We start from the raw sequence: 21,933 nt of genomic DNA on the forward strand, positions 1-21,933 counted from the left end.
GTTTTGGCCTTTATTAATAGAGGTATTGAATTCCAGAACCAGGAGGTTATGCTGCAGCTGTACAAAGCTCTGGTATGGCCACACTTGGAGTATTGTGTACAGTTCTGATCAGCGCATTATAAGAAGGATATGGAAGCTTTGGAAAGGGTGCAGAGGAGTTTTACTAGGATGTTGCCCTGGTATGGAAGGAATGTCTTACGAGGAAAGGCTGAGGGCCTTGAGGCTGTTCTCGTTAGAGAGAAGAAGGTTGAGAGGTGACTTAATAGAGACATACAAGATAATCAGAGGGTTAGATAGGGTGGACAGGGAGAGCCTTTTTCCAAGTATTGTGACGGCAAACACGAGGGGACACAACTTTAAAGTGAGGGGAGATAGGTATAAGACAGATGTCAGAGATAGTTTCTTTACTCAGAGAGTAGTAAGGGTATGGAATGCTTTGCCTGCAACAGTAGTAGATTTGCCAAGTTTGAGTGCATTTAAGTCATCATTGGACAGGCATATGGACGTACATGGAATAGTGTAGGTGGGATGGGCTTCAGATTAGTATGACAGGGCAGCGCAACATCACGGGCCGAAGGGCCTGTACTGTGCTGTAATGTTCTATGTTCTATGAAGCAACACTAAACTACTTTTAAGCAAATATTCTCAGCAAGCACACCATTTTCTGTGCGAGGTTAAGATTATAAGTAGATTCTTGGTCAACAGCATAAAATTAACAGTAGACATTATTTAGTACTCTCACCCATTGAAAATGACTGATAGGAATTTTCATAAATGGTGGAACCCTTGAAGAGTCATGGGGCCTTATGCTACTTTGATATATTTTTAGCACTGTTGCTATATTGTTGTATTCTTATATTTTTCATGAAGAACTAAATACTAATTTTCATGTTCAAATGTCTCACAGTGCCACATTCACTGCTGCACTGCAGTCATGTTCTGAATAACAATCGATCAGTTTACCGGCCCCATCAGCCACATGGAGAGATGAAAGAAATGCAGTGAATAAAGCTTCAGACTTTTGAGGGCAGCGTGATTATTTTTAAACTTATGAGAACTTGTAGACAGGGCAACTAGATTCTGTTATCATTTGTTTCTTCCTCTTTCTCTTTCTTTAAAACATGAAAATTGCTTACGACTAGCATTCAACATGATATGGGAAGTTCCTTCTATCATTTTGTTTTTACAGACCAAGATTCTATCACAAATTCAGAGAAGTGGGTCAACAACATGCAGAAAGCAAAATGGAATGAAACTCTACAATTCCAAAGGAGGATGTCATAGTTTGAGTAGAATCAGTTATCATTTGAATCCCCTTATGAGGCCCAATTGTGGTAAAGAATTATACAGATGTCAACTTCCATTGTCTTGGATTGATTCCTGGGAGAGTGACGAGCCTCCTTACTGATCTATTAAGACAGGATTCTAAAGTGCCAGCAGGGAGGAGGGGATGTAGGAGCAGGAGGGAAGGACATTCCTACCCTTTAGAATTAACCATATCTTCATCCAAAGGGAAGAAAGTGAGTGAAGATGAGTCATTCATCAACTTATGGCCTCTCTCTTGCCCTATTTCAACCTCCAATGCATACTTGGAACGTAAACTTGTCAACTATTTTGTATTTCACTGGAAATGTGACTGCAAATGAGACAATTCCGGGTTTTTTTTAAAAATCAGAATCAAGAAAAGATAAAAGCAAAGTTGGGGAAGGCAAGGAACAGCATGAAATCTAAGCCAACAGATAGCAGCAATCAAATTTTTAAAAATGATGGGAATTAGTTCAAAAACTCCTGCAGTATAGATTAGATTACTTACAGTGTGAAACAGGCCCTTCGGCCCAACAAATCCACACCAACCCTCCGAAAAGCAACCCACCCAGACCCATTCCTCCAAATTTACTCCCTTCACTAACACTATGGGCAATTTAACATGGCAAATTCACCGAGCCTGCACATTTTTGAATTGTGGGAGGAAACTGGAGCACCCAGAGTAAACCCACACAGGCACGGGGAGAATGTGCAAACTCCACACAGACATTTGCCTGAGGCAGGAATTGAACTCAGGTCTCTGGCACTGTGAGGCAGCAGTGCTAACCAGTGTGCCACTGTGCCACCCACCATAAGATACATTCTATGTGCCTTTATTCTCTGCATCTCTCCACGGGTATTAGACATGGATATTTGGTAATGAACACTGGGACTCTCTGCACAGGATACTAAACACAACTGGTTTGAGTCATGGAAGAACAACGACCATCAAACTATACTAAAAGATCACCTCCTCCAGCAAAACTTATGTCTCCATCTCCCTGCAGGCAAATATCGAAGCTGCAAGCCAATTCAGTCGTTATGCCATCTATACATAGCATATCTGTGACTAATGTACCTTTCTCCTGCACAGAGTAGCAGCAGCAGCAGAATGCAACTATTATCACCTTACTGTTGTATATTCCCAAAATACAGAGATCATTATTGAAAGCTTTGTGACCATTTTGGAACCCAGCATTTACTTAGGATGTCGCAACAAATCATGCAAATGAGCTGCAGTATAAAGATGTCTGTAATCTTTTAGAGTGAAGATTTTTCAATTGTATGTCAAACTTAGAATGTGTCGTCCGTTGGTCTATGAAGGAACAAAGAATAATTGGCCTGCTCTCTGAAACGTCAACATGCAGTGTGCTCAGCCTGGTTCTCAAACATTTTGTTTGATCAGACCAACTCATGCAAGGACGTGACTATGACCATTACTTACACAACACATCTGATAAACAGTTCCAAATTGCACTAAGGAAACAGTGAAGATAGAGATGGAGACAAGGAGAAAAACTGAGTCAAATTTTGATTCCGATTTATTCTTTCAGGCATGTCATTACTTCTATGCTACATTTACAATGTAAGAACACACAATGCTCATTTTTGGCTCAGATATACATCCCTCTTCTCTTGTTTTGGCTGAAAGAGTCATTTTGTTACTTTGTCTTTTCAATTGAAACTTATTAATTATGCTGTTAAATACATACTCCTAACTGAAATGTTCAACAAATACAGCCATGCAGTTTAAGAGGTGGGGGGAGAGACTATCCATTGTACTGATTTGTTCATCAGCATAAAGGCTGTTGGACTGTAGAAAGCAACTAATACAGTGTTAAAATGCAACTGTGACCACTTAAACAGCAGGATTGCAGAATCATCACAGAAACATGAACAAGAGTGCAGGAAACTAATATATCATTGATCTTGAATGCAAGAATATGTGCAAGCAGCAGTGCCTTGAATAACATAGATACTGCAAGCAATTGGCTTTGTGACTTCAGTTTCTTTCACAGATGGATGTTTCAACCACAAATACATTTACAAAGTGTCTGAAACGCTGGCAGCTCTTGACAGCACGCTTTTCAATGGCTGAAATAGGAAGGGAAAACATAATTGATACATATTACAAATGCACAGAGATGACCACTGCTCAATTTTATTTTTGAACATTAATTTTGCATAATCGTCATCCATTTTCGTACCTACTGGCAGCACTAAGGTGAAGCAGGGTTACTTGGCAGGCATTAATTAGATCAGGGAATATAGATACAATTCACTCCCTACTCTAAAATTCTACATTCTCTCCACATACTTATATTTCCATAGTAAATTCAAATGACATTTGTAATAGGAACTGCCTGTGTAAATTTTTACACTGTAATTATATCTTCAGTTTAACAAGGTTACATGGCTATTTTTCATTATAAGTATGGATGTAAACATTTATGAAGGATAGTTCAGCATTATGCCGAAATATTTTTGATATATATATTTTTGATATATAGAAATTATATTTATTCCAGGATTTTGTTTTCAAAAAGCAATCATATTTTACCATAGTAAGAAATGATGCCCTGTTTAAAGCTACAAATTTGTTATTCTGCATTAAAGTGTGTCCATGTTCATTTTATTTTTATCATGACTATGCTGAATTATAATTATTGCTCCATAAGCAGTTTAATGAACACTGTCAACATATTGAATTTTATTGTATGATGGCTAATCCCTGCTCTTTTAAGAATATAATTAATTAAAAACAATACAATGTGTTCATCTCACTGTCCTTATAAAAATATGTGTTGAAGCTGTAAAAGGTTTCATCTGTTTGTGTGTGCTCAGAGCAGCGTGAAGACCCCTTAGGGCAAGCAAGACCTTAAACTGTTCTTATTCATGGCAATGATACAAAAATAGGTCGGAGGGCATGTGATGATGAGGATATAAGGAATCTGCAAGGGGATATAGATAGACTGAGTGAGTGGGCAAAAATTTGGCAGATGATGCTTTGTGTACAAAGTGTGAAGTCATGCACTTTAGTTGGTAAGAATCAAAAGGCAGCCCAATATTGTATTGGAAACAGACTCCAAAAATGAATGACAAAGGGATCTTGGTGTTCTTGTGCATTAAACACAAAAGTTAGCATGCAGATGTAGCAAGTAATTCCAAAGACAAGTGGAATATTGGCACGTAAAGCTAGGCAGTTGTAGTTTAAAAATAGAGGAGTCGTGTTACAATTGTACAGGGTGTTAGGGAGGTTCCATGTAGAATAATGTAACAGTTTTTGCCCTTATATTTAAGAAATGATATACTTGCATTGAGGGCAGTTCAAAAGTAATTCACCAAGCTGATTCAGGGGATGAAGGAGTTGACTTATCAATAGCAGCTAAACACGTTAGACTTTTATTCGTCAGAAGTTTAGAAGGATGGACGGTGATCTTATTGAAACATACACAATTCTGAGGGCATTTGGCAGGGTAGATATTTAAATGAGTGGTGAAATCTTTTGACTGTGGACCTAGATACAGAATAACAGGATGGTAATGTAAAACTGAGATGTGAAGGACTATTTTCTTCTCCGGGAGGATTATGAATGTCTGGAATTCTCTACCACAGTGGGTTAAGGATGCAAGATCACTGAAAGGATTTAAAAAGGAACTACATAGGCATTTGAAATATTGAGGAGTTGAGGGCTATGAAGGGCTGGCACGAAAGAGGAGTTGAGGCTTGGGGCAGATCAGCCATGAGCATACAGAATAACAGGGCAGTCTTAAGATGCTGAACAGCCAATGTCTTATGCTAAGCAGTTTGAAATGTATCAGCTTTCCTTTCAGTACACTATTCTGGATATACTTTGAATTGGGGTGTCAAACTAGCCTGACTGATTAATATTGTCAGAATATGTTTCGGTTAGGAGAAAGTGAGAATTGCAGATGCTGGAGAGTCAAAGTCGAAAAGTGTGGTGCTGGAAAAGCGCAGCAGGTCAGGCAGCATCCAAGGGGCAGGAGGTTCTGATTCACACATCCCTGATGAAGGGCTTATGCCCGAAATGTTGACTGGCCAGCTCCTTGGATGCTGCCTGACCTGCTGTGCTTTTCCAGTGTCACACTTTTCGACGATGTTTAGGTTACTGCGGGACACAATCTGTCACAGCGTCCAAGTATAGAATAGTATCTGTTAGGCCCTACCAACCCCAAATGAGGTTCATTTCTCTATTGAACAATACTCCCAATTCTGGCCTTCAAAGTAAAGTTCAACTCGAAAGTTTTAGTAAAAGTCCACCTCTTTTCAATATCTGCCTTCTAGTCAGATATTGAGTGATTGTGGCAGACCCAAATCAGTTGACCATATTATAATAAGCTTTAGCGGTTCTTGAATTTACCATCTCTTGTAATAAAGTTATTAGTAAGATAGGGGAAATGACTAAAATTAAATTGACAATAGTTCCTTAAGATAAACTTATCTGTTGTCAGATGCGATTGGGTTAGTAATCATATACATATGGGTACCATTCACATGGGATAAAATGGAAAACCCACACTGGGAGCAACAGAATAAAAGAAACAACCTTTACCTCTCTTAGCATTCCTGCGTTTCAGCTTGTAGGTTTCCTTTCCACTGCACAGTCGGTGGATAAAGGCACCCAATTGCTGCATGTTGCTGACTTGTTCTATGACTTCCATCTCCTCATGAATAACATAAGTCTGGGGGAGGTAGGTTCCCTTCTGTGAAGATGAACAATTTAGTTGTTGACTAAAACAAAGTCTACAGCAAACATTGACATGTTAGGACAGTATGTCATGGCAGATCGGTTGCCCATTATCAGAAGTATCAGTTTTCATTTCCATTTGTCACATTGAAAACCCAATCCATTATTACTAAACCGAATATTCCTCAGTTTTACAAAATTCAACGGAATTGCTTAAAGGGCAATAAGAAAAAAAGATCACTTGCCTTCACATTGGTAAGCAGTTCCCAGAGGTTACGAGGTGGCATTACAATGGTGGTGTTCAGTTCAATGACATAGCATTTATCCAGAGAAATGTCATGATAAGCAGTCAACCTCTACAAAAAAGGAAATGTAAGTTCAGTTGTGGAAAATATTTTCTTTCTTTTCCCCCCACATGGGACTCTCTGGACTCCACCGTGTATTTAACAAATTCATACTCCCAACGCAAAACTTAACTATTGGATGGAAAATCTTTCCTGTGTCAATGTACATCCTAAACCCATAACCTGTGCTCCTGAGACTCAAAGCTCAGACACAGGGGTGCAATTTCCAAAGATGTTACCATAAACAAAGATAAGAACAACTACCATTAGCAGCTGTTTTGTATTTTGAAGGAGGAAAAAATGATCCTTCACAGTGTTACTTTAATGATCTCTCTGTTACATTCTGTATTCGTTTAAGTACAGGAAAATACAGCACGCCAATTCACGGAATGTTACAGGGAACATCTCTGGGACACACGCTCGAAACAACCCCACCGCCCTATGGCCAATCACTTCAACTCCCCCTCCCATTCCACCAATGACATGCAAGTCCTGGGCTTCCACACCGTCAAATCCAATCCACCCGAAGCCTGGAGGAAGAACGCCTCATCTTCCGCCTTGGGACCAACCACACGGCATCAATGTCAATTTCTCCAGTTTCCTCATCTCCCCTCCCCCCCACCTCATCCCAGATCCAACCTTGCAAATTGGCACCACCCTCTTGAACTGTCCTACCTGTCCATCTTCCTTCCCATCTATCCACTCCACATGGACCTATCACCATCACCCCCCTGCCTGTATCTACCTGTCACCTTCCCAGCTACCTTCCACCCAGCCCCATCCCCATCCACCTATTTATCTCTCAGCCCCCTTCACCCCCATTTCTGATGAAGCGCTTATGCCCGAAATGTCAACTGTCTACTCTTCGGATACTGCCTGACCTGCTGTGCCTTCCCAGCACCACACTTTTCGACAAGCAGCATTGACAGTAAACCTCATTGAGATGCTCACTGACTAACAGGGCTGCGGAATGCTAATACTAAAAGGCCAGGCTTATGAATGTTGCTCGGAAACCAGCTCTGAGAAAGTAACTGGGAGCAAGCAACTCTTCATTTCCTTCACACCTCTCCCCTACCTATCCACACTGACCACTACCTCTCCCACTGCCTAGCCACTAACTATAAGACAAAGCATCTATCATTTATTTAACATTTCCCAGGTTGGACTGAATTTGAGAATTTGAGGGGCTAAGGGATCTAAAATGGTGTAAATGCAACTGTGCCCTAATACTAAGTTACTGAATACTTTTACGACTGCTTATAACTCAAGGATCAGAATTTGTTTTAATCCTGGATGTAAAGTATTGCACTGGAAAAGCACAGCAAATCAGGCAGCATCCGAGGAGCCGGAGAGTCGACATTGCTGGCATAAGCCCTCCATCAGAAATGTGAAGGGCTTATGCCTGTAACTTCGACTCTCCTGCTCTTCGGATGCTGCCTGACCTGCTGTGCTTTTCCAGCACCATGCTTTTGGACTCTGATCTCCAGCATCTGCAGCCCTCAATTTCTCCTAGTCCTCTGTTTTAATCCTGGCAAGTAACAGTATAAAACTGCAACAGTGATATTAGAAGCTTTGTTTTCTTGTTACATTTTTTAAAAAAAACTAATGCCTCAATCACTCAAAAGCTTATTACTTCATGCTTAGTACTCACTCGCTGAAAGTCATGGATGATATCAGCAGCATCACCACCTCTGAACTGGGGCACAGGGACATTGATCAACTCCACTTTATCTTCCAGGTAAATTTTTACATCCTCTTCCAGTTCCATCCCAGTTCTGAATGGTGCATAGGCTGTGTCGTCATCATACAGTACCCTGCAGTGAAACATATTCTCCTGCGGGTGCTCGTTAAAGAGAGGAAAAAATTGAAATTTTACATCTTCAATACAGTCAACAACCATAAATATTACAGATATTCACATTGTAGTGTCTGTCATTTGCTTGCTAAATTAAAATGTTGAAGGCATTAATTCCATATAACCTTTCCCTAATTTTCTTGACACTGCATAAACAACCATTTTGTAGCCCACCCAGTCTATCAATGTATATTATTATGTATTATGCAACTCCCTGGTTTTTAAAAGGACATATTGCTTAGTCAAGAAAGGCCAATGCTCTGATAGATCAAGACTTCATTCCAATTTGGACATGCACATTTCTGAGAACAAGGTATTTTTACACGTGGAAGAAATTCAGTCTCCTGGCATCCTGAATTTTAAAAGGCAATTTCAGCTACTGTAAGGATATGACTGCCAAAAACATTCCTTTTATTAGTAAATAGCAACCCAAGCAAATGTTGATATTAAAAGATCAGGTGGAGTGTAAAACATGGGGCCAATCAGACCCCTGATTTACCATCAGACAGTTTGGGCTAAAACTGTCTCCAGTCTGCTAGCAAGTCAACAAATACAAAATGTACAGAATGCCTGAGTCAGGCAGTATTTCCACACACAGATGGCTGGGAACCTGCGGATCTCACAGATGCTCAATAGTCTGCTCATGAATTCTGTAAGATCCACAAACACCATTTGACATACCATTTTCCTGAGAGTGGGAGATTTCAAGGTAAGGGGTATATTTAAGGTGAGAGGAGAAAGATTTTAAAAAGACATGAGGGACACAATTTTTTTTTTTTTTACACAGAGAGTGGTTCGTGTGTGGATGAACTTCCAGAGGAAGTGATGGATGCAAATACAGTTACATTTAAGAGACATTTGGATAAGTACACAAATAGCAAAGGTTTGGATGGATATGACAAGCGCTGGTAGATGGGACTAGTTTAATTTGGGATTATTGTCAGCACTTCGGGTCCAGTGACCCTTCCTCTGAACTGTTCTGAGGAAGGCACACCCAGACCTGAAATGTTACCTCTGATTTCTCTGCACAGATGCTGCTAGACCTGCTGAGCTTTTCCAGCAACTTCTGTTTTTGCTTCTAAATCTCATACCTGGCTGGGATTTTCACTTGCCCTTACCTATCAGCAAGGTTCCAAAAGAAAGGTTTTAAAACCCCCTCATGAATGGCAAAAAACTCCTCACTATTCTGCCACAGTGATAGCTATATCAGTATTTTGCTGTTTGTGCGTGCAAATTAGTTGTTTGAATGTAGGAATTGCAGCAGTGACTACACTTTAAAATTACTTTATTGACGAATTCATTTTCGAATGGGAGATCACACCTAAAGTCCTCCAGAGACTTCTGGTTTACTTGCTGAAGGAGGGATATAATCGTATTAGAAGCAGTTCACAGAAGGTTCACCGATTTGACTCCCAAGAAGGTGGCCTTGACTTCTGAGGACATATTGACCCTGTTGGGCTTATAGGGATTGGTATTTAGAATGATGAGAGGTGATTTTATTAATACTTTTATGAGGAGGGGCTGGACAGGCTGGACACTGAGAGGATGATGCCCCATCTGGGAGGAATCTATTCCTGGTGGGCAGGGACAAAGGTGACATCATTTCTAAAGAAAGAACATCTTATTTCAGACTGCGATGAGGAGGAATTTCTTCTCTCTGAGGGCTCGGTTGTAAGACTATAATGCCACCGATTGCAGTGGGTCTGCATCCTTATTTTTGTTCAAAAGTTGAGTTAGACAGATTTTTGGTCCACAATTCAGTCAAGGCTTATGAGGGAAGGCAGGAAAATGGACAGGAGTTATCAGACGGCCAGGATTTTATTGCCAGGCTTCAAAGGCCAATTAATCTCCCGCTTCTCTTCCTTCTTCCTCCTAAAAATATTTCAAGGTCAAATTTCTGCTTTTGCATTTCAGAAAAATGGAGTCTCAATGATAAATATACAAGTTGAGATTTTCAGGAAATTCAGTCAACGAACAATAAAGCTATCTGTGCTAATTCGGATATATGGACAATAGTCTATTTATCTGACCAAAGAACTCAAATGTAACTATAGCAAGGTATAACGCCCTTTAGAATATTTTACATAATACCAGTTCCCTTACCTCCTTAAGCTTTGTGCATTAAAACAGATACTAATCCAAGAAAATACTGCTTAATAACTGCAGCCAGGCAACAAAATGATTAAACTGCCGATCTACAAATCTGTCTTGCAAACATATGACGTATCATTTGTGCTGTCAGCTAGATAAAGTGTTTATAAATAACTCATCTCAGTACCATTCCACTTACTTGCATGGGAAAGCTAGAATCAAAGCTCTAACCAGTGAAGCTGTGTGCAATAACAAAAGGCAATACTACATGATAACCACAGTTTGGTGTTTCAAAGACTGGAGTGGTTACTTATAAACCAGTCTGAAGTTGAATCACTCTGGCTAGGCCACAATGATTTTACAGACCTATTTGCTTGCGAGTTCAAGCATCTAAAAGTAGCCATGATCAGACTTGATTTGTTGTAACACTGGTCTGACCCAACTCACTTTCAGCCCCACAACCCTTCCAGATATCTGTATGTAATGATGATAATTGACGGTGTATGAACTTGAGTATTAGATACAATATGACACTGCGATAAGATACTGTAAGATACACTCTGTATTACATATGAGGTCACTTGACTTGGCACTGGAAGGTCAGATTGTATATTTTGAAAGGCAGTCAATCTGGATAGAGATTAAATGATGTTAAATAATATTAAGTCTGAGATTTCAAGTGTTGCACTTTCAGCTAAGATGTGACACTGGCAATGAATATAATTAGAAAAGTTTAGGATTGTGTCATGGCATTTAGTGTGAATTTGCCTCCCAATGGTGTTTTACCTGCTGCAGCTGTGCTCATGTTATCCCTCGTAACATAACAAAGTTACTGTAGATATTGTCATTGTGATGAACTAGTATGTGAAACGTTACATTACACAGGCATACAAATGCCTGGGCTAACAAAGCACTATTACAGACAGTCCCCAGGTTGTTTGTGCGGCACAGTGGCTCAGTGGTCTGCACAGCTGCCTCACAGCACCAAAGACACTGTTTCAGTCCCAGCCTTGGGTGACTGTGTGGTGTTTTTACATTCTCCGTGTGGGTTTCCTCCCAGAGTCCAAAGATGTGCAGATTAGGTGAATTGGCCATGCTAAATTGCCCATAGTGTTCAGGAATGTGTAGATTGGGTGCATTAGTCAGGGGAAATGTAAAATAATAGGGTGTGGGAATGGGTCTGGGTGGGATACTCTTCAGAACGTTGGTGTAGACTTGTTTCCAAACTCTACGGATTCTATGAACGGGCTCGATTGTTTAGCATGTTAATATGTACGCAAGTCGTAACACAATGGTAGGGAAATGTAAAGTAGCTGTTTGTAAATACAGAAAATGTTCATAAGTCAGATCTTTAAAATTACACCTTTACATGGAATTGTGATCATAAGAGCTGGTATTCATGAGTCAAATGTTAAGGAACCCTCATTCTACAACACAGGAGCATGCTTCCACTGGAGTGTTGTGCTCCAAGTGATCCAAGGTAAGATAGAGCCTGAGATCTTTACTCCTTCAGTTCACATACTATGATGTAGTGAGGGCATTATAAGCAAGTTTCTTAATGGCTAACATACTGACTCTGAGGAATCACACAACAGCATTTGCTGGCATTGATAGGTTGACATCAAGGAATCGAGCTGTTTGATATGACAGCAGCATCAGCATGAAATGGAGATAGTGGCTGGAGATGTTTGAAAAGCCTGCTGACAGTTGCAGTCTGTTTTTGGGTGGGGTGAGGGTGATGCAGCAAGCCCGGTGAGGGAGATTACTGCTCTTCAATGCAAGTGTTATGTCTGACAAGAGTAAAAAAAAAGCAGATTATGAATGTGCAATGAATGATGTGAGGAACCATTATGTGGTGACATTAAATGCCACATTTCCAAGGAATGTTTTCCATCAGATGAGACAGAAAAATAATTTAAAATAGCTGTAGTTGTGACTCAGGAAAGCCTTGGATGGATGCAATTATATTGGGTTGGATCTGAGCAACTAGATAGTGTATCGCATGTCCAACATTATATGTCAGGTAAGTTGAAGTGTTAGCTGCAGGAAAGAGGAGGCGGCTGCTCATTGGATGATACTCCAGTGGTCCAAATAGCTGGAGAGGTAAACATCACTGACTAACTCTCATCAAGACTGAAGAAGCAACATGCACATAGATCCTCTCTAGAGAAGCAAACAGATTTTTCTTGCAGTTTCTGACAGTTTATGTTACATCCAGAGAAACACAGAGTCAGGCAAACATCCAGAGGTGGATGACATCCGACACAGAATCCAAGCTGGAAACTGGAAGAATGGAGTATTGAAGGTGTACTCTGCCATTTGAAACCGTGTGCTTGGAGCACACTTTTCCTGTCATTCTTCAGATGCTTTGACCCACTTTAGGGATACTAGCTCACAGGTTTACTTTGGGATTGGCTGATGTTAAGCAAATCTCAAGAGCAAAGTATGATGGCAATGGATAGAGAAACATGTGGAACATTTTGTCAAAACATATCTTGGATGTCAACTTGTTGGCAAAGCCAGTTCACCAGAACCAGTATGCAGCATGTCAAAACCAGCAGGTCCACGTGAAGAATATAACAGTTTATTTCATAGGCCTATTTTCATCAGGAGATTCCATTCTATTGGTGATCAATTGCCACACCTCTATTACTATGAGCATATTGTGATGAAGTCCACAACATCAGAGAAAGAAGCGTTTGCACTGACTAAAATATTTGCAGACCAAAATCTACCACTCCCTCCGCATTCGGGCCACAATTCATTTCACAGATTGTCCATGACCTGTACATAATCTGCAAAAACATTCCTCATCACAGAGTAGTCCCTAAATGGCCATGGAAAACGCTGCAACAACAAAACCAATTCGTAGAGAAATGGATGAGGAACACTCAAGCTGGAGGGCAAAGATTGGAGTCATTGCAATTGTAAATGGCCATGTCTGGAGTACCTTTACACTATGGTGGAAAAGGAGGCAGCTGAGCTGCTATTTGAATGCCAATGGAACACAAAGATGCCTTGGCTGAGGGGCATTGGTGTTTATCAGGCAGTCTAAACTCATGATGCTGAGAAAAGGACGGCGCGTTGTTTTTAGGCAAAAGACAGAAGAGAAGCTGGACATTCTGGTGTGAAGTAAGATGGGAGAATCCAAGTATACAGATACCCAAGACCCAATACCCAAGTCCTACACTGCCATAACCAAGAAGGGAAATAGTGTGACTGTGCAGCTGTCAGAGCAGTACTGTATGTACAGAAATTCTGCATGTCTCCAAGGTGACACAGGCACAGCAACAGATGAACCAGGTACAGGCACTGAGACAAAGCTGATGTTCACTTACTTGGTCCGAGTCAGCAATGCTGGCGTGAAGCAGCCAGCTCACTTGTCCACAGGAAAAAAACATTAGTTTCAAAGGGAATGAGGACAATAACTAACTTGGTGTGATAACCATAGTTCTTGAGACAAGGGGCAGACAAAGGCACAAGGGAAAGCACTAAAGTGATTTGAAGATTTTATCCAACTTAGCAACAGAACATGAAATTGCAAATTAATTTGGACCAACTATATGCAGTTTAAAGCAGTGATTTTAAATTGATAAACAGTAAGGCATGACACTAAACATGCACCTAATTGTAAGTTTTGTGTTATGTCAAAATAAAAATGGCATGCAATGAATGCTGCCCTTGAGATTTTGACATTCCCATTTGTAATATTTGCAAAGTACATGAGAAAGCAGTTGGATTGAATTATTGATGACAGTCGAATTCCACTCAAATATTTATCACAAAGGATGCCACAGTTAAATCATGAAAGGGAAACCCAATTAACAGGAAAGAAAGTCATAAGAGGTACAGCAGTTTCAGAAAGTGAAATACTGAATGGAAATATTAAAACTATATTGGACTGTAATGCACTAAAGTTACCTGACTTGTAGTTGAAGGAATTCAATTACTCAGTAAGTTAGGAAAATAATAATTTGTTCAGTTCATTTGCAAAATTTAATATAGTATGTTTACAGAGGTATCCCAATCAAAAATGAAGAAGGAAAATTTGACTGAAATGTATATGTCATGCTCAAATTTGTAACGTTGTGAAAAAAACTTTAATGTTACTTAAGTTATTTAAATATATTGCTAGATTTTGTAAATGTACATAATTATTGGAGAGTTGTGATGCAGGATGATGCAAGTTCAGACAAAACATAAGAAAAACACTTTTTCTGAATTTTAATGATGTTTTCAATTTGGTAAAAAAAGGATGTCATGATGACAGTTAATTATGCTTGGGCTTGAGCGTTACATACAAGATAGGATAGTGTAAGATACTACATATGTAGCCACTTTACTGGGGGCGGAAGGTCAGATAGCCTTCTTTGCAAGTTAGTCAACATGGTAAATTAAACAATGTTTAAATGAAAACGAAACATTGCTGATGTTGGAGATCTGAAATAATGATAGAAAATATTGGAGAAACTCAGCAAATCTGATAGAATCTGTGGTGACAGAAACAGCTAACAATGAGTCCAAATAATCTTCAGAACCAAGGGGGTCTGAATGGGGGCAGATGCAACCAAAATGGAGGACAACATTTGTGCCCTGAAGTTATTGAACTCAAATGTTAAGTCCTAAAGGATGTAAAGTGCCCTCAACATTGAGCTCAATAACTTTAGAGTATTAACACTATCCCCCATTTTGATTTTGCTGTCTTTCAAACATCTGGCCACCCACTTATTTGCATGGTTTTGCTCTCAGAAGAAATGTTCAATTTTCTACCTTTCACACCTACTTTGCATCGCAAACTCTCTCTTACAACCACTGTCTCTAGCTCTGAGCACCCTCACCACCAATTTCACTTGCTCCATCTCCCCTTTATCAACTGGATAAAAACCATCATTTTTTAGTCCCTTTAGTTCCGAAAAACGTGAATTCTGTTTCACTCTCCAAAGATGGTGTCAGACTCATTTGGTCTCTCCAGCACTTTCTGTTTTTATTTTAGTTATGTTAATGCAGTGACATTGTTCTTCCAGCCTGTGATGTGATGCTGTGATCCTTCTCTATTCCCAAATATCAACACGGGGATGCATCTTAAATTGCCTAAAGCACCAAGCTCTTAAATCCTCCTTGAAGCAAATCCTTAAAACCTACCTCTTTCACAGAGCTTTTAAACAATTGTTATTTGGTTACACAAATTTCAGTAACTCAGCACACATTTGAGACAAATAGATGGCATCACAACATATGACACTCTAGTATAAGACGCCTCCAACTTACTTTCTGTGTAGTCAATGCCTGTATGTCATGCAATCGACTCTGTATGTAATATTACAGTAATCTAAGTAAACATATACTCCAGTCTGAGATGTCATGTTAGTGCACACAGTATCATCTCTGGTTATTTCCAGTGTTTTACATCATTACTTCATGGTCTGAAATATTTTATTACTTCAGAATGTCTTTATTACCCCGGTTGATATCAAGTGTGTTCTATAAATCAGTCCTGGGTTATATTTCATTTTGTCATGCAACTAAAAGACAAATCAAATCACATTTGCTTTTCCAAATAAAATTAGGAATGTGATTTTTGACTCATTTTCCTGTAACGGATTTTGATACATTTACATGAATTAACTACTCATATATGTGAATTTGACTGTGTATTTAACTCTCCTGACAGTTCCAACAACTCGAAGGCCTTTCTTACTGAGGCAACATACTATTTACCTGTATCTGTGGTATCAGGAGGGTCCAATAACTGAACAGACTCCAATCTTACTTCAGCAGGAGACCTTACTTTCCCCACCGTGCCTTGGTGGCAGCTGCCCCAAGCTTTAGTATGTCCCCCAGCAAGTAGTTCTGCATCTGGGAATCTGATTGGGGTTGAAGTCAACTCCTCGCACTGGAAGACCAACGCAAGTGTCCTTCATCAAGTTGATGGCCCTACTGGTGCAATCGATGTTTGTCTTGTTTTGTGTCCCAGGGAACAGACCAGAGAGCACTGAGTCACGCATCATGGAGCTGCCCGGCACAAACCTCGACACAAACCTCACTGCATCTCTCTCCAGACTTCCTTTGGAAAGGTACATTCCAGCAGGAGATGTGTAATAGTATCTATCCCCTCACAAATTTCTGGTGATGAGAAATTCTGTCAAATGACTTTGACAGTCTGTTCAGGTAACCACAAAATAGGATCCACTATTCCCACAGGGTCTCAAGGACACTACGTGCTGACCATTTCCTGATGGACTCATGGTCAAAGGAGTTTCTCTTTGTAAATTTCCACAGGAATGACAGGTGATATGGAATGGTCTAACTATTTCGAGTGTTCCTCGGCAACAAGGCCAGTCCCAGTCTTCCCAGCATGGGGGACCTCAATACGTAGTGACCGTTATTGCGTACTGAAAGTCTCTGCACAGAAAGGCAGCCATCAGAATGAGGGCAGTATTAGGTGCATTAATCCCCCCCATCATCGAGAGCTTTGTGCATGGTGTCCCTGCAGTCTATGTCTGACCTCCAAATGAAGTAGAAGACAGCTTGGGTGACTGCAACGGTGCAGGTTCAGGGAATGGGCCAGACCTGCATCACATAAAACAACAGAAAGAATACCTCACAGCTGATGACCTGGTTTTTACCCGCAATGGAGGGGGAGCGGTGCTTCCCAAAGCCCAGTTTGACTCCCTTTGGCAAGACACTCCACCCTAGTTTTTGAGTATTTACCAGCTCCTCTGAACCATATTCCCAGCACCTTCAGGTAATCTGTCCTGACGGTGAAGGGATAAAGGAACGGTTGGCCCAGTTCCCAATGGCCTCACTCTTGCCTCAATTTCCCTTGGCACCTGAGGCCAGTTCAAACTGGTCGCAGATGCTTATGAGTCTGCGTGCTGACAGTGGATCTGAGCAGAAAATGGCAACATCATCCATGTACAGAGAGGCTTTGACCTGCAGGCCCCCGCTGCCTGGAACAGTCACTCCTCTCAGGCTCACATCCTTCCTGATAGACTCAGTAAAAGGCTGAGTCCAAAAAGCAGAACACATAAACAAGGCAGGAGAGAGCAGGCAACCTGCCTGACCCCGGATCTGATCGAGAAGCTGATTCCCTCCCTTTGATTGAGACTGCAGTAACCATTGTAGAGAGAGGAGGAAAACTTCTTCAAGGCAGGCATCCTTTATTCCTGATGAAGGGCTTTTGCCTGAAACATCGATTTTTACTGCTCCTCGGATGCTGCCTGAACTGCTGTGCTCTTCCAGCAGATGCTGGAAACCAGATTCTGGATTAGTGGTGCTGGAAGAGGACAGCAGTTCAGGCAGCATCCGAGGAGCAGTAAAAGCAACGTTTTGGGCAAAAGCCCTTCAACAGGAATAAAGTCAGAGAGCCTGAAGGGTGGAGAGATAAGCTAGAGGAGCCCATTTTGAAGGGTACGTCCCATGTGGAGGTGTGCGGTATCCTGTCAAAGGTCTTCCCCTGGTCCAGGCTGATGAGGCAGGCATTCACCCCTCTGTCCTGCATAAAGTTTATCTAGTTTTAGAAGATCTGACAAATTATTTAGTTCTAGTTAGACAGACTGGAGTCCAGACTGGTTCGAAGAAAGCACTTTAATCTCAGAGATGTTCTACAATATTGCCTTAAATTAATTCACTAGGCAATGATAGGAAAGAGGATGTGACTTAGTTATGTAATACATTTAAGAAGAATGTAATTTTATTAAAGTTCAAAATAAATTCACTTGTAATGTGCATACCCATGTTCAATTCTGTAACGACTGACCTTTTCATCAAATAAATCCAGTAGACTAAGAGCCTCCAAGGAGGACTGGTCCAGCTCCCCGCCCCCTCCCCCCACTCATTATCTGGAAATACAATAATGTTTCTTACTTTACTCAGTCGCAATGTTTCGCATTGCAGAATTCAAATTCAGTTCAGGAGTGAGAATGTGTGTGGTTGGGCTGTATTTCCAGAGATAGTGCTTACTGTTAGGATATTGCTATTAAGAGAACTGTCCAAAGATAAATCTGATGAATAAAGAATTCTATCTGCTGGTACATTGTGTATCTTGTACTTTAAGAAAAATTACTAGAGGCGTTAGAAATTTTTATAAGTGTCCCAAGTGGTTTAAAATAGAAGCAAATTATCATTATAGAAGCTGTTGCTGAAAATGTTAATGTTTTGGTATACTATACAATATGGGAAAAATATCAACTATATTTTATTTAAACATTTCAATTCTTAAAACAGATGACTTCAAATGAAAATATATCGAAATTATTTCAAAGCTTTCCACATGCAGTACTGTTAAATTGCTCAGAGACCACAATTGCAATTATAGAACCCCAGAAATACATCCTTTTCTAATGGTTTAATAATTTATAGAGTCATTTCAATTCTGAAAGACTAATCACAGCTGCTGATGCCTCACTGCTTGCAAAGTTGCAATAGGATCAGGTCTTCAAATTATTTTTTGTTTCTAAATGTTGTTTTTAATTGATCAATCTATACTTCCATAAACTGGTAGAAATCTAGCAGAATGCAAAAAGAGCCATGATCTTCTCTGTTGCAATTACTGATCAAATTGGTAAATCATTTAAAAAAAATCAAAGAAACAGAGAAATAGGAAGCATGCATCGCACAGTTAGCACAAACTAACCAATCTTTCGACTTTGCTTAAAATGTAAACCCCATTAAAAACTGAGGTGCTATAGGCATTGACTTGGTTTTCCAACAATTTGTCTCTAAATTAATCAACTCTGCATCAAATGGTGGATATTGAAAACTTTAAATGAACAGGTGCCAATTAAATATTCAAACAACCACGACATCCATATATAAAGAATTGAAAACAAATGAATCAAGTTGGAGAGTCAAATTAAAACCAGTGTTTTTAAAATGAAAGTTACAAATATAATTCTGTTTTTTCTAAATAATTAAGGATATACTAATAGAATTTAGGTATGCCTTTTTTAGCCTTAAGAGAAATTTCACGTCTAACGTAACCCAGCTATGTTTTGCAAAGTGGAATCTTGTTACAGATGTAGACACAAAGTAGAACATAAACACTTTGACAGAAGATTTACTTTTAAATATATTCCTTTAGAAGAAAATAGTATGGGTACATACCACACCGACCTCTCTGGGTCATTATTAAATAGATTGTTAATTTACTTGTACTTAAATAGAAGCGAGCAATTTTCAATTATGCCGTGCAGGAAATAGATATATCATCAGTCTACCACTTCACTTCTCAGCATGAATGGGACAGTAGGAAAATGAAAATTGCCTTACTTCTCAATGTCAAAGTGGTGTTGTGAAAATCTATTTGAAGTTGTTCTGCTTTTTTATTATATCCAAAATTTGTTTTTCTACTCTAAGGAACATTATATTTTCAGTCAATAAAATATATACTATACCCGAGTAACAAAGTAATGCTTGTAGACGTATACTGTCCCCAATATCAGTCCAGAAAGAAGAATAACCAATCCAAGTGTCAGACACCAGAAGCCACTAACAGTAGACTTCCGAGTTCTTGCTGGTACTGTATCCACATCCTGAAAGGAAAGAAATGCATTATTAGTAAGTATAGGTCATCTCTGTTTCATTTTATTTAGTTATTGGTGGTTCAGGTTGTGCCAAGGAGCTTCAGTAGTCACATACAAAGTTTGACTGTACACTTCTAGGAAATCGATCCTATCTCATGATGCCAAAAGTATCAGGTCTTATAGAGTCATAGAGTCATACAGTATGGAAACAGACCCTTTGGTCCAACTAATCCATGCCGACCATGTTCCCCAGCTAAACTAGTCTCACTTGCCTGCATTTGGCCCATATTCCTCAAACCGTTCTTATTCATATACTTACCCAAATATCTTTTAAATGTTGTAACTGTACCTGCATCCATCACTTCCTCTGGCAGTTCATTCCACATACGAACGACTCTCTAAAAAAGTTGCCCTGCATGTCCTTTTTAAATTTTTCTCCTCTCACCTTAAAAATATGCCCCCTTATTTTGAACTCCCTCACCATAGGGAAAAGGATTTTGCTTATCGATGCCCCTCAAGATTTTACAAACCTCTATAAAGTCACCCCCAACCCTTTGCACCTGTCCTCCATAATTCTCGACATCCTTAGCTATGAATATTTCCAATCACCCAGCCTTCTGAAGTGAGTGCGAAAGACTAACAATCTTCAGAGAAAGAATTTCTCATTTCTGTCTTAAATGGGAAATCTCTGATTTTTAAAATTTGTCCTTGGTTTTTGGCTGTCAAGCCTCTTCAGAATCCTAAATTTTCCAATGAGATATATTTATCTAAACCCCAATGAATAGGAACACAATAGGCTCAACCTTTTGTGAAAAAAGGCAAACCCTTCACCCCAAGAATCAACCTAGTGAACTTCTCTGTACTCTCTCCAGTTCAAATACATCCCTCCTTATATAAAGTGGCCAAAACTATGGACAGTTATTACTCCAAATGCAGTTTCATTAGTGCCCTATATGGTACTGTTGTAGAAAGCTTTCCCGACACTTATACCTCATCATCCCTGCAAAAATGGCCACTTTTCCATGTTGCATTCCTAATTACTTGCTGAACCTGCACCATATCATTTTGTAATTCATGTGCAAGACCCCTATAATCCTCTATTCTACAGCATCCTGCTGTTTAAATCATATGGTTTTTTGCTAATCTTCCTGCCAAAACGTGGACATCATCACACTTTCCTACATTATACCCCAATTGCCAAATTCTTCTTCACTCACAGAGCCTATTTATATCCCTTTGTAAACTCTTTTTATCCTCCTCACAACTTATTTTTCTGTCTTTGCATCATCAGAAAATCTGGCCACAATACATCTGCCCCTTCACCCAGCTAAAGGCAGATTGGAAATAATTGTTCCCTACAACACTCCATTAATTTCACTTCGCCCACCAAAAAAAAATGCACTTTATCCCGATTGGCCGTTTCTGTTGTTAGCCAATTTTCTAACCTTGCTAATATGTCACCTCAACACTTGAGTTCTCATCTTGTTCAGTAACCTTTTAGGTAACAGCCCATTAACTGCCATTTGAAAATCTGAATACTGTTGTTTCTCCTTTATCCATCGAAAAGAATTTGTTCCCAGAATGGTTGGTTCTAGAAAACTGACCAAAATACACTCTATGATTTCATCCATAAGGCAATGTTTGCCAGTTTCATTTATCCAATCTATATGAAGGTTTAAATCTCGCAGATTATTGCAGTACCTTCCTTACAAACCGCCAGTTTTCCTTGTTTATACAGAGTAGCTACTGCCAGCAACCTATAAACCACTCCAACCATTGCTGTTGTTATTGTCCACCTGAATTGAATCCACATTTTAATAATCAGAATCCAGATCATTTCTCACTATTGTATAGATCTCATCATTGCTTAACAAGTCACTTCACCTCATTTGCTTTTCTTCCTATTCTTGCTAAATGTCAAATAACATGACTATTCAGATTCAACTGTGTGACTTTGCAAACATGTCTCTGCAAAGACTATCATATCATTCCCACTTCTGTGTCTTATGATCCTGCGTCACAGCTACCTGATGAAGGAGCAGCGCTCTGAAAGCTAGTACTTCCAAATCAACCTGTTGGATTATAACCTGGTGTTATGTGATTTTT

The 21,933-nt window shown here is 39.7% G+C and overlaps 1 protein-coding gene across 2 annotated transcripts in view; it reads right to left on the reverse strand.

Annotated features, from left to right (window-relative positions):
* Positions 1 to 2,828: 2,828 nt before the first annotated feature.
* LOC122555828 (integral membrane protein 2C-like) overlaps positions 2,829 to 21,933 on the reverse strand; it is a 78,165-nt gene continuing 59,060 nt past the window's right edge. Inside the window, exons 2-6 of one of the 2 annotated variants that reach the window (XM_043702007.1) lie at positions 19,699 to 19,836; positions 8,009 to 8,191; positions 6,259 to 6,369; positions 5,879 to 6,029; positions 2,829 to 3,399 (exon numbers count right to left, since the gene is read on the reverse strand). In XM_043702007.1, coding sequence (XP_043557942.1) covers positions 3,308 to 3,399; positions 5,879 to 6,029; positions 6,259 to 6,369; positions 8,009 to 8,191; positions 19,699 to 19,836 — 675 coding nt within the window. In that variant the 3' untranslated portion in view covers positions 2,829 to 3,307. Of the gene's footprint in view, positions 3,400 to 5,878; positions 6,030 to 6,258; positions 6,370 to 8,008; positions 8,201 to 19,698; positions 19,837 to 21,933 lie in introns of both variants that reach the window. The other variant, XM_043702006.1, reaches the window with a different exon arrangement.

The sequence above is a fragment of the Chiloscyllium plagiosum genome, chromosome 13 (genome assembly GCF_004010195.1).
Source record: "Chiloscyllium plagiosum isolate BGI_BamShark_2017 chromosome 13, ASM401019v2, whole genome shotgun sequence".
Classification (NCBI taxonomy): Eukaryota; Metazoa; Chordata; class Chondrichthyes; order Orectolobiformes; family Hemiscylliidae; genus Chiloscyllium; species Chiloscyllium plagiosum.